Source organism: Phyllopteryx taeniolatus, chromosome 16 (genome assembly GCF_024500385.1).
Source record: "Phyllopteryx taeniolatus isolate TA_2022b chromosome 16, UOR_Ptae_1.2, whole genome shotgun sequence".
In the NCBI taxonomy this organism is placed as follows: domain Eukaryota; kingdom Metazoa; phylum Chordata; class Actinopteri; order Syngnathiformes; family Syngnathidae; genus Phyllopteryx; species Phyllopteryx taeniolatus.
Window position 1 is genome coordinate 10,591,594 of NC_084517.1, and position 13,224 is coordinate 10,604,817.

The following is a 13,224-nucleotide window of genomic DNA, read 5'->3' on the forward strand; positions in this document are numbered from 1 at the left end:
AAGTGAATGTGCATGTCACAATTTGAGCATACGTTTCTCAACATCTACACTTTCTGTCACACGTTACTTTGTTAATGGTTTTGATTTTTAACATTAAGAAAAAAATGGGCATGGAACCTTTTGTCATGTAAGAAAGGCTTAACTGTTATTTCGAAACTGCTATTCAATCCTTTTGAATAGCTATCTGAAGGCTGAAATTACCTCAATATAAAGAAATACCTTGACCATAATGTTCTGGAGGAGGATGAGTTTTATTTGGAAATCTGAATAGCACAGTTGAAAAATCAAGACAGCAGCACTACAGGTTAACAATAATAGTGTTTGAGGATCCCACAGTAAACATAAATTCACTTCCACACATGATGCATTCAGGTCACGCACACTTTCAACTTCATAACATGTGGACATCCTCCAATAATGAGTCACACTACATCCAGAGGAATTTCAAGCACTTAGAACAATTACCAACAGTGCAATTACTCTAACTATACACATAATGTATATATTTGAATTTATATAGGGTATTTAATAAACAGTACTCCATTTAGACAATTTCATTAAGCCTTCATAGCGTTCCATAAATAGCAAAACAAATGTTGACAGCTCTTCACTGCTGTGATTCAAAAATGGTCCCCAAAAAGAACATTAAAATAAAAGAAAATACCGATGTGCACAATTCCGCTGTAATGTCGGATAAGAATGACAAAAGCAGAAAAATAACATAGGGTAGGGGGGTGAACGTTGATACTCAGCACAGCACAGACTCATTACTACATTTACAAGGGGTGACCACTGTACAGGATAAGATCAGACAACACATCAGGCAGACTGTCCACACATCATCCCACAACAACCAACACATCTTCATGCCCGCTCTGTACACCGCACCTGACACAACTGGATGGCTCGGAAAATACAATTTGGACAGATCACAACTATTGATGACAAAACTGCCAGGTCCAACGGCAACACGGTTCAGCTTGCCATCCCGTCCTGTCAGGCCCTCTTAGTGTCATGGAAGTTGGTGAAAATCTATTTGTTCCCGCTGCTTCGATGTGGAATGAATGAAATAGCGCTGATGTGGACGCTTATTTTGTAGATAGGATAAGAGCCACGATCAGGCCGTAAAGCCCCAGCACCTCGGCGAAGATCAGGATCAAGATCATGCCCACAAAGAGGCGGGGCTGCTGGGCCGTGCCTCTCACGCCGGCGTCACCTACAATGCCGATGGCGAAGCCGGCCGCCAGACCGCTAAGGCCCACGCTCAGACCAGCGCCTAGATGAAGGAAGCTCCTGTTGAAGGAAACAGAAATGATAAGTGAAAACATGGAAAAAAAGCTCCAAAACGACAACAACAAGGGCAACGTGGCATAAGGCCCGCTGCACACCGAGCAAGTTGGTCAAACGCAACTGAACTGTCATGTAACGTGCGATTTTCTGCAACTAGTTTTCATGAGCGGTAACCCGTCGGCAACGGGCAATCAAAATGCCATGTTGTATCACATGAGCTTTCACAACTAAAATTATTTCTTGGTATCTGCTACATCCAGCTGGCCGCCACCAAGCCATACCAATACAGTGTATACATTATACACTTATTACACTATATTGTTTTAAGTGTTCGCGTACTTGCTTTGACTCAAGAATTTGAGTGACATCCCGTTCTTAATGCATACGGTTTAATTGGACAGTCCATCCTTTGCAGTTATAACAGCCTCAACTCATCTGGGAAGGGTATCAACAAGGTTTAGGACTATTGGAATTTTTTCTTCCTGAAGCAGTTTCGTGAGGTCACAAACAGATGTTGGTCGAGCAGACCTGGCTCTCAGTCTCCACTCTTAATTCATCCCAAAGGTGTTCTATCAGGTTGAGATCAGGACTTTGTGCAGGCCAGTGAAGTTCTCTCCAGACTGTCACATGCGGGTCTTTATGGACCTTGCTTTGTGCACTGGTGCAGTCATTGTTCCCGGAAAGTTTGGAGAGGCATGGGATTGTCCCAAATCACTAAGTATTGTATGCTTAAGCATTTAGAGTTCATTTCACTTGGAGTAAGCGGCCAATATTTTGAGTTTTAATATAAAACGTAACTACATTTATAATTTCTGATGTATCTGTGTCGAAAAAGCAAAGAGTATCGAGTTTCATACTAAGGCAATCATTGCCAACAGCCACTCACATATCCCCACTCTCTCCTTTAATTTCCTCTTTTGTATAATTTTATTTTCGCCGTCTAAATCCCCAAATGCCATTTGCATTGACAGTAACGAATGACGAGCACACCCAATCAAATCGTTACTCCTTTTACTATTCCGAAATAAAGACGTCATTGTCCAACAAATGAAAAAACAAAGGAAGTACATACGGCGGGGCAGCTTCTTTTCGTAGTTTATTATTCTTTGATTCATTTTCATTCAAAACAGAAAATTCGGACTACGCATTCTTTTTTTTTTTTTTGGCCGCACTCGAGCATGAACTCAATTTAGCACCGATTCGTTCGTAGCACTAGTAGTATTATAATAATTTGGCCAACAGCCAGGGCAATCCGCTTCTTCCCTGACAATCACATGTTGTTTGTGGTTAAGTAAAAAAAATAAATAAAAATAAAAAATAAATAAATAAATTAAAAAAATCAAAAAATACAGTTGCAGTTTTTCCTCACTGTAGTGTGTTTGTATGTGTGCAAAAGTCAATCGGCAGGTGTACTGGTGTGCCTCGCCAACTTTTTTGTTCGTGATTGTTCAGTTGTGTTCGGCTGCGTCGCCTAGTGTGTGACGAACTTAAGAGAGACAAGGAAAATTGAAGAATGTTTGGAACACAGCAGACTGACAGCAGTGCAGCAGAGACGAGGCTGTGCTGTGTAAGAGCTTGGAACAAGCTAGCAAGCAAGGCGTACTGTAACAACAGTAGGTGCATCTGGACAAATGGATGAGAGCCAATATGACAGCTGTATCTCACAGGCTGCCTTCACAAAATATCATAATGCTCAGTTTTGATTGAGAGGTATTCATTTAACACTATGTTCATGATTGTAGCTGTAGGTTTGCAGCGGGGCAGAGATAAATAATATGGGCATAGGGCTCTCATTTACAGAAGCTATACAGTAAACCATCGCTATTCACAGGGGACAGGGACTGAGACCTTCCGTGAATACCGAAAAACTGTGATTATTTGACGCAAACCAAACGTTTATAATTGCCTATATTAATAGTTTTGAATTTACCACCAATACTTAAATATTTCAAACTCATCTTACACCATTACCCTTAAAAATAAAGGGCCTACAGATTATTTGATTAAAAAAATAAAAGCACTGGGAATGCATGTGTATGTTGCCTCTGCCACCCTTAAAAATGGCAATTGTCAAGCAATAACAAGGCCTCAGTCGTTTGTTGGCTTGGGCTGTTATATAGGCACTCAGCAGAGCAAAAACATACACACAAAAATGTGAATGGGTCAATTTGTGAATAGTGAACTACGAATAAGTGGGGTTCACTGTATAAATGTAGGTTCCATTTAATTTGGTGGATAAGTACAAAAAAAAAAATAGTCTGACAGGAGGTTGCAATTGTGGATCTCATCAGCTTTCGACTGCGGTGAATTAACTCTCTCAGCAATTGTATCCTCTATGACATTGCCAAGCTATCAGTGAGGACTCCAGAGTGCATTAAGCCATGGCCAAGGGCCAAGCAAATAAAAGACTCACCATGTCACAGCAAAGCCCCCCCTTTCTGTCTCAACTGTCACTATCAAACACAGAAAATGAAAACACATCTGGAATTAATTAGTTCATGAGGGTTGTTTGATGTCTTGGGTTTTCAGATTACTTTGGGAACTTGGCTCTTACAGTGTATTAAACTTAGGTATACAACAAGTAGACATAATTCCAGCATTTACAGACAGGAGTTTGTGACAAATCTTACTTGTATAGAGTGACCCTCTCTGAGATGTTGTTTGCTATCAGCACTGCCACCACCAGCCCGTAGATGGCTATGATACCCGCCATGACCACAGGAATGATGGACTTCATGATGAGCTCTGGCCTCATCACAGACATGGCAGCAATGCCAGTGCCACTTTTCGCTGTTCCATACGCCGCGCCTAGAGCTTAAGAAGAAAGACGTTGGTACCTGTTAATATCGTCTTTTTTTCTTTCTTTCATTGAACCTTTATTTAGCCAGGAAAACCTCATTGAGATTAAAAATCTCTTTTACACGAATGCCCTTTCTAATGTTAAAATGAATTCCATTCAGTTGTAAAAGTGGGTTTAAAAAATAAAATAAAAAAATCAATAGACACTAGATGAACACACAATTCCACATTTCTATTCAGGATGCAACACATTGTGATAACTAAGCCTCATCTTAAAGTGTGAAAACTGAGATAATAGCTCAGACACACTGGAAGAAAATGAATACAACCCAAAACCACCTCTTCACACTTGCTGCAGTAGGAATAATGACGTTACACGTTTGAACACTTGTTAATTCATGTTCATTGAACAACAGTATTTGTTTTCAATCCATCAGACAGAAAAACAACCAAAATACATACATGTTTTTGCTTAGCATAATAACACTGGTATATTATAAGCCATCAGCTTTGAGTGGCTCATACAACAGCAGTACTGTGTTGTCTTGTATTTCTTTTAGTGACTGGAAAGGATTTTCAGATCACCTTTATGGCCAGCTGGTCTTTAGATGAACATTTTAGGCACATGTTCAATACTGTAGCTGATTAAATTGTTTTCAGAATGTATTGGAAACCTACTTGTAATGTTGGACATATTGCCTATGCTATATGAAACACCTTAAATGTAAGTAGCCTTATCAAGAAGGGTTGTGATGAAATTAACTTGTTTTCTTGAACTATAAACTTCATAAATCTAATGCTGTCAGCCTCTTCATCTTACACATTGGGGCTAAACCTGAATGAACACATTTAAAAACTGATAGCAATGCCAACAGAGCACTCGGGTATAAATCAAGAAAACATTTATCGTTATTACAACATGGCATTGGGTTTAAAATGCTTCTAAAACAGTAAAACAAGCTAATCTGACGAAAGTGATGATGCTTTAGACCAGGGGTGTCAAACTCATTTTTGTCTTGGGCCGCATTGTAGTTATCATTTCCCTCAGAGGCCCGTTAGAACAGTGAAATGTTTAATCACCAAATCATATTATTACCATTACACAACAAACTGAGGGATAACTAGTTTTGAAATCAGAAGAAAAGGATTATAGTTTGTTCAAGTATTGTTTAAGTTACTTTTGAAGAAGGGTTTGGTAACAGAAACATGCAATATCTCAACATTGTTTATTATTATGACAATTTGGAATTTGGGTACAGATTTTAGCAAAAATCACAGAAGTTGACGAGCATGATTTGCTTTCGCGGGCCACATAAAATGATGTCACGGGCCGCATCTGGTCCCCCGGGCCTTGAGTTTGACACCTATGCTTTAGCCCATCAAACGTATTGATTTAACAATATGTTTATTAGTGTGGTTGTAGCTATCTGTGTTTTATAAATACACATTGTACTGAAAAGTGTCTAAAATGTATCCAACCATAATACAAGAAACACCTCTCAGTATGATGCAGTGTAGTTGTACACTACTGCAAAGTACAACAGCACTAAAGAACATATTGTCACTTAATATCACTCTGATAGTGTCAGTGGAAGACTATTTTTGGTTGTTGATACAGTTTTTGCATGATTTTCATCAGATTGCTTGCTGGGTCCCGAGAGTATTAACCTCAGTCGGCAAACTCCATTAAAGACCACCTAACATAAACCCTTACCACTTATACATGTTTAAGAGCCCAACATTATTACATTATATATTTTGATGAACATATTAACTGTAACCCGTTCCTGCTTATTCCACTTCAAAAATATTTTTGAACCATGTTTTTTGGTCACACATTCTGAATTTGAAACTATAATTAATGCTTTGGTCTCCTCATGTCTTGACTATTAGAATTCTCTCTTAACTCGTCTCGACAAAACCTCATTAGACCGTCTCCAAGCAGTTCGGCATGGTGCCGCTAGGCTTTTGTCTGGATCCCACACACGCCACAGCCACATCACTCCCCTTCTGTCGTCGTTGCACCGGATCCCTGTTCATTTTAGGATTCAGTCCAAAATTTTAACAGGTCACTTACAAAGCCCCCTCTGGTCAGGTTCTTCCATACTTGGTGGATTTTGGTGTCATTTTATTGTCCAATTAGGACACTGCAGTGCTAATTGCCCTTTATTTAACATCCCTCACATGAGATTAAAAACTCAAGGCGATACAGACTTGGGAGTTTGTTGCCCCAAAATTGTAGCTTCCTTTTCAGGTAAGACCTTTGTCATCAGTGGACATTTTTAAAAAGCAGTTAAAATTCATTTGTTAAACTAAATTGATATTGATTGGTTAGATTTTTATTTATTTCTGATTTGATTGATTTATGTTATTCGTGTATGTTTAAAACTGTATTTTAACTATGTGAAGCACTTTCCAAGTTCCAAGTGCTGGAAATAAAATATGCTTTACTCAAATTTGTGGAGCACATAAGACTATATGTAACTTAACTATGTATCTGGTTTCAAAAGCATCAGGCCTTATATGCTAAATAGGGTTTTAATACATTTTCAAAGCTATTTAATACAATATTTAACATCTAAAACACAGGTGTCAAACTTAAGGCCCCAGGGCCAAATCTGGCCCTCAACTTAATTTCACCTGGCCTGCTAAACCAAATCATACGTTTCTACTTCATGTTTCTTGCTGAAATCTGTACCAAAATTGCAAATTGTCTTCACTTTTGAAAACATTGAAGCCATTTTTAATAAACGGAACAATAACTGAGCAAGCTCTTGTCCTTGACTTCTGATTTCAAAAGTAATTATTTATCCATCAATCTGTTGTCTACATGTCATAAAACGAGGAGACGGTTAAAATTTTTTATGGTTTAGTCCTGCGATTGAGTGGTGGTGACAAGTCCAGGGTGTACCCCGCCTTTCGCCTCAAATCAGCTGGGATCGGCTGTAGTACACTTAGTGAGGGTAAGCAGTATAGAAGATGCATGGATGGATGGTATACGTCATTACAGCCTTCGGAGTTAAACCATAACTGTAATGTGGCCTGTGACGAAAAGCAGTTTGACTCCCCTGGGCCAAATGTTAATCTTAAAACCAGCTGTACATAATGGTGATGTCGTCAACCTTCCCAGACAGTTGGCTGTAACGCAATGGATGAACTCCCATGTTCCTCGCCCAGTGTATGTCAAGCAAGATAGGCCCCACGAATGAATGAGTGGATGTACCGTTTTCTCCTTCTCTGTCATACACTGTGATCAGGCCTCAGACTCTTCCCTAATCCTCATTCAAACTGGTACGGGAATTTTTCGAAATAAAATATCTGATTTTTTCCCCCAAAAAAATATAACCCCAATATTACAGAGTGACTGATGATTGATTCTGCGTCGTTCCATCCGATGGCAGCCGAGCCAGCATCAGTTGGTGGCCGCTCGCCTGTTCGACGAAGGCCGGGTGGTAGCAACCCGACCCACGCCTAATGACACCCATCCCCGACTCGTCTACGAAGCGTTACCACTTCTTCTTCAATCCGACTGAACACGTCAGACTTTTTTTTTTTTTTTATTTTTCTGACATGACTCAAGCTCGGCGAAAGGCTAAAAGCTAGTGGCGAACAAGCAATGTGAAATGAAGCAGCAGCTGTACTTACCGCTGAAGACCATGGCCGCGGAGGCTCCCATCACAGCGAAGAAAGGCGAGTACTCGGGGCTCTCCTCGGATGACATTCTCGCAGTAGTTTCGGACCCAAGAAGCGACGGGAGAAGTTTTTCTTACCGTTGACCTCTATCCCACCGTCAGCCTCGGACAGGTTTGAAAACGGCGTTGCTACAGGCTACAGCGGGCTAGAGGACCGGTACAGAAGGGGAAAATGGCGAAACGGAAAAAGTCACATGACCGACCGACTAGGAAGGAACCATTTCAACGAATTCGGGGGTGCTTCACGCAGTGATTATGAAATTACACAATTTTAATGGCAATATTTGACTCACTGTAAACCATTGTCGATAGCAATTCAGTGTTGCGGTCGTTTGAATGGGCACCTCTCATTACAGCAGTCGAACGGACGACAATTGATTTGATGATATTGTACCGTGTTTACGCAGTGGTATATTCTGCTGCAAGTGCATTCATTACCTGCAGTTCGGACAGCAGTGTACATTTGTTTTACTTACTACTTTTTTGCTACTATATTTTGTTAGGTAATCACAAAAACTGCAAATTCACGTTATATAGAAATAAAATAAATCGTTATAATATAATCGCCCAAATGTCATTACAAATCGGACTTCTTCCCCGCTAAATTATGCATAACCTTTCATTTGCAGGTCCTTCATGCTGTTGGGAAATACAAACTTTTCAATTTCTATTATTGTTCACCCAAGCGTATTCTATTAGATCAGACAAGTAGTCAAAATGTGTACCTAATTAAAATAGTGTTCCCCCAGTTCACCACACATTACAGTATGCCTTTCTGCAAACTAGAGCTCTAGTAACATGCTACAAGATATTGTTTGTATTATCAATGAGAAGGTTCTGGGTTCTAGTCAGCAAAGTGGCCTTTCAGTGGGTTGTTTGAATCAGGCTCCATCTCATGGGCCAAAATGTGCAAGCCAACTTCATCTGGGACCAGGACTAACCTATTGCGTGTGTATTGACTGGTTACTTGTCCTTGTCCTGTGCTCCCCCTGACAAAATAAACAGTATAGCTAATAGAGAAAGGGATGCATTTCTTCCAATTCCATACATGCTAAAATCCAAGAAAAACTGCACCACACATTACAGATGCACTGTATTTTAATGAAAGATAAGAATAAAATTATATTTTAATGAAAAGAAGCAGACAAAAAAAAAATAATCACCATAAATATGCTACATAATTCTAATCACACGTTGCTCAAACATGATTGAGTAAATGGAGCTGCAAAAGGCCTCTCATTGTTACACTACACACAAACACAGAGGCGATATCTCTAGAATGTCAGCAAGTAGTGGATATCCTAATTGTGCAGGTAAAACTGCAGGCATACTCTGCAAACACAAACTTGAAATTCAGTCCTTGTGAGGAAACCTTTACTCAAAACTGAATGATCAAATTCAAGCATTAAAGACATACCAGAGAGCCAGACACACCCAGACTTAACTAAATGTGTGCTCCTTGGACTCCCGAGTTCCCCACAGAACTGAATGAACAAGTACACTCACACACTAGCGTATCTTCTGTACAAGCAGTAGTTCAGCTTTAAAATAACTTGCAGGCCATCTGTATGGGCATGCTTACCATTACTAATTCAACAACTTGTATACTTGTCAAACTCTAAAGTTACTGATCTTTATATAAAAACAGAAATTTCCATAACCGATCGACCATGATCGAAAAAAATAAATCTCCACTGCTTCATTTGCATAAACTGTTATGGCCAGATATAACTAAACAGGCATTGTAAACTTGGAAGAGGTGGCGGAATACCAGTGCAAGGTCATTATTGTTTGACTTGCACTGTCCTTGCCCCCATCTAGCGAGTCTTGCTTATTGATCACTGATAAGAGGTTCATCACTCAAAGACAAGCCTAAAAATCCAATATCCACACATGTGCCCATGAGTTATTCCGCACACAAACCCTACATTCATTCAAACCTGCCCCTAGCATAACTAGCGATTGGGATTGCGTTATCAGAAACCTTGCTGTGGCTGCTGGAAAACACACAAAGAAAGGAGGAAGATAAGGCATCACATGCTATTCATGGCAAAGCCATAGAGAGTAAAAGTGTGCACAGCGATGGCTCGAACGCGGGATGAGGAAGCTACACTGGAACCCCGCTAAGACCAGGGGATGCAACTTTGAAAAAAGTCATGGAGAACAAAGGAGATTTCCCTCTCAGTCCCAGCCGTTGTCTTTTATCATGTGGGACAGCTCAATGATGTACTTCCCTTCCTTGTACTTCTGACTCAGTTCAAAGGCTTGTTCCTGTGAAAAGAAGATGTTGCCAATTATGACAGGAAGCGCAAAGACAATTCCAATGTTTTGCAATTTACAACACATCACAACAGTTATTTCAATATTTTTTTTTCACAAAACAAAACCAATGGTGAGGCGGTGCCGTTGGCTGATTGGTTAGCGTGTGTGTTTGTGGAGGGTGGGGAGGTGGGGGGCACTTACATATTTCCAGCCCAGGGTGGTGTGACAGTTTTCACAGTAGATGTCAGCCACCGCATGAAGTCCCGTTAGCAGCAGCCTTTCCTCTGCTGGACCACAGCCAATGTTCACCCTGAAAATCATTAAACAACAGAAATATGTCCTAAATTGCAGCAACAATGCAATCATGATTGGGAGGGCTTGAAACTTTGACATTTTTCAAGGTTCAACAAATTAAGACTGAAACAAGATAAATTATTTTATTTCCAGTGATTACATCGCATTATCAGGTCAGAGCCAATGTATTACTGACCTACTAACCCAATAGTAACATGGCAAACACCCAACGTCAAGGTTCACTCAAGACTAAATCATATCTGTGCATTATCATGCTTGTGCCAACATGTCTGATACTGGGAAACTCTTTAAGCTATAACTGGACTAATTAAAAAATAATATGAAGAAAACAACCAACGATTCAATCCATAACCTTCATTTGGAATTAGTCTAATGAAAACAAAGTAATACTGAAATACTCACACAGAGTTGAAGAGGTAAGCTCTGCCTTGACTACCTTGGAAAGACTAGGAAACACCAAGGAGAAAAATCAAACATCAGGAAAATATTTCCAGATATTGTAACTTAACCAGATATTTAAGGGTTGGGTCAGTCCAGTTTTACCCGTTTCACCTTACTATTAATCTCTATGTTACAGAAAGGTATGTTCTAGTCACTGTAATTGCTTGATGCTGTTGACGTAGCAGTGTTCTATATTCTAAAATTAGTTCTCAGGTTCACATTTTTAAAAAATGTAAACAAAAAGAGAATATTGTGTTAAAAGTTCACACTATATTTAATGTACCTTGCTCCCCGAAACACTAGTACTCGCAGTATACATGAAGTCTACGAATTTCCAATTAAGAGCGTAGTGCAGCAGTGCACTTGGTTGCGTATGAAAATGCACAAGCCACGTGAAGTGATAAATACAAAAAAAGGGTGGCAGTTAACCTTTGAGATGAGATCATCATGGTTGGCCAGATGAGCGCGGCAGTGCACACAGCTATAGCGGCGGTGGCACGAGTCCAGGTAAGCCTGGAACGTCTTGGCTTTTGTCAGCTTCACCATATCTGCGGAAGGAAGTGGTTACCACATTACTCTCGTTCACAAGGTTCTTTCTGAGAAACCTGTGATTATGTCAACAACATAGTATGTATTTATGACATTAGACTAAGGAATATTTTATTGCATTAACCAGTGATTTTCCAACTAGGGTGCCGTGACACACGAGTGTGTGTCCTGAGTCATGGCTGCTGCATGGGATTCCTAATTCCACTTAATTTGTCTGAAAATGATTATTTATTTATTACAAATAAGGTCGAAATGATCCATGTTACTTAATTGGTCTGAAAATGGTTAACTACAAATAACGTCTTTAGCATAATAGCCTAATTTTTCAGTTTATTTTCACAATATAAATAAATACCAATGTGCTTGCTTGTTCTTTATTTCTGTGTAGATTCTCAGTCATCCAGGTTGCAAAGGTTGGAAGAAGACAATATGACGGGAAAACAATGATCTCTAGTTGATAAAATAAGATTTCTTTGTGCCATTGACAGGCTCAGTCAGAGCACGTACAGTTTAGCCACATCTGGTCACAGAAGCAAGAGTTATGTTCCGGACATGTCTATCGTGGCATCCTCCTTCATCACACTAAATCAGTTTGCAAAATCAAGCACCCACTACTCGACTTTGTATGAAATCATCCACCCAAATAAAGTGTTACACAGTGCAACACTGGTTCTGAAATACAGCAACCTGATGAGATCACCACAAGCTCGGACCTAGCCTGCCTGCTAGCAAGTTGGTTAGCCCCGCACTGCCACAACATCGCAGCAGCTCGAATGCGCACTGTCTGCAGTCCCTTGTCGCGTTTAGCCACTTACCTCCTGATGTCAAGACTCTTGCCTGCCTACACACGGTGGACCAATGTGACTGACAGCTGTGGAAAAAAAAGATTTTAAAAAAGATGGACTAAAAGGGTACGAAGCGCCGAGGCTCGCAGAAACAGTCGACCACGCGTTGACGTCTCGGACAATAAAGACAATACGGACAGCCTTCGCTTTTGACACGCTTTGCCGCGTTTCTTTGTCAAATCTAATAGTTGTCCAAAAATATTTCTTAGTTAAAAAACAACAACACAAGAACGCGAAGTTTGACAATGCTGGCAGTTTGTCAGGTTCGTGACTAATTGCACCGCGGACCGATGAAGAATTTGGTTTGTTTATGAAAACACACTCGGGGGGGGGGGAGTCTGTAGCACATGGGAGGGCAAAACAAAAGATACGGACCAATAGGAGCTGAGGAATGACCTTCACAATGTGGGTCAACCAATCAGATTGGACTTCACGTGAGCTCGTTTGTACCGTTTCCAAAGCAGTCAAGAGCGAGCGCGGTCGCTTATCATTTCCTGCTTTTGTTTTGTGGATTCGGGTCCATTTTACAGTACTGGACTGCACTATACTTTTACGTATTTTACTTTTCTCCGTTTTCCCCTATGTTTCACACAATTGAATGAATGCCTAATAATTGTAATTCAAATATACTTTTGGGCTTTCTATTCACTTGAAATAGTAAATTTATACATTCAGGTCAGTTTCACACTAATGTATTGCTGTAAGCTGTGACCACAGAGTGTCCGTATTGTATTATGTACTTACTGTGTTGTATAAACCTTGCTCAAAATAAGTGCAAAGATACAAAAAAAAATGGAAAAGTCTCATTAAGCCTAGACAAGGTGCATCAAACTCAATGGGCCCACCACATAATTTTATGTGGCCCGCTAAAACAAATCATGTTTCTTGCTAAAATCTGCACTGAAATTGCAACTTTTTTCTCTTTTTATAATGTTGAGGCATTGCAAGTATTTTTTTGTTACCAAATCCCTTTTTAAAAGAAATTGTAGAACAAAGCATTTTCTAACATTATTTCCAAACTAGTTATCCAT

At 39.9% G+C, this 13,224-nt stretch overlaps 2 protein-coding genes across 3 annotated transcripts; both read right to left on the bottom strand.

The window, feature by feature from the left end:
• Nucleotides 1–232: 232 nt before the first annotated feature.
• On the bottom strand, nucleotides 233–7,964 carry atp6v0ca (ATPase H+ transporting V0 subunit ca). The gene is made up of 3 exons (XM_061749451.1): nucleotides 7,735–7,964; nucleotides 3,921–4,104; nucleotides 233–1,293 (listed from the first exon to the last, which is right to left on the bottom strand). Exons 1-3 carry the CDS (start codon nucleotides 7,808–7,810, stop codon nucleotides 1,089–1,091), a joined length of 465 nt encoding a protein of 154 aa, XP_061605435.1. The 5' UTR covers nucleotides 7,811–7,964; the 3' UTR covers nucleotides 233–1,088.
• Nucleotides 7,965–8,861: 897 nt separating this feature from the next.
• ypel3 (yippee-like 3) lies at nucleotides 8,862–13,209 on the bottom strand. Of its 2 annotated transcripts, none has more exons than XM_061749452.1 (5): nucleotides 12,164–13,209; nucleotides 11,229–11,347; nucleotides 10,761–10,804; nucleotides 10,245–10,353; nucleotides 8,862–10,052 (listed from the first exon to the last, which is right to left on the bottom strand). In XM_061749452.1, exons 2-5 carry the CDS (start codon nucleotides 11,343–11,345, stop codon nucleotides 9,963–9,965), a joined length of 360 nt encoding a protein of 119 aa, XP_061605436.1. In that variant the 5' UTR covers nucleotides 11,346–11,347; nucleotides 12,164–13,209; the 3' UTR covers nucleotides 8,862–9,962. The 2 variants fall into 2 exon arrangements, with proteins under 2 accessions (XP_061605436.1, XP_061605437.1); XM_061749453.1 differs by lacking the exon at nucleotides 12,164–13,209 and adding an exon at nucleotides 11,704–12,153.
• Between the last annotated feature and the right edge of the window lie 15 nt (nucleotides 13,210–13,224).

Bases quoted from the DNA above. Each gene is read 5' to 3' on its own strand.
- atp6v0ca (XM_061749451.1), bottom strand. From the start codon at position 7,810: ATGTCATCCGAGGAGAGCCCCGAGTACTCGCCTTTCTTCGCTGTGATG. The intron at 4,105-7,734 runs GTAAGTACAGCT...TTTCTTCTTAAG, and splicing joins CGCGGCCATGGTCTTCAGCG to CTCTAGGCGCGGCGTATGGA. The intron at 1,294-3,920 runs GTAAGATTTGTC...TTCCTTCAACAG, and splicing joins GAGAGGGTCACTCTATACAA to GAGCTTCCTTCATCTAGGCG.
- ypel3 (XM_061749452.1), bottom strand. From the start codon at position 11,345: ATGGTGAAGCTGACAAAAGCCAAGACGTTCCAGGCTTACCTGGACTCG. The intron at 10,805-11,228 runs GTTAACTGCCAC...GGTGTTTCCTAG, and splicing joins ATGATGATCTCATCTCAAAG to TCTTTCCAAGGTAGTCAAGG. The intron at 10,354-10,760 runs GTGAGTATTTCA...AATGATTTTCAG, and splicing joins GCTTACCTCTTCAACTCTGT to GGTGAACATTGGCTGTGGTC.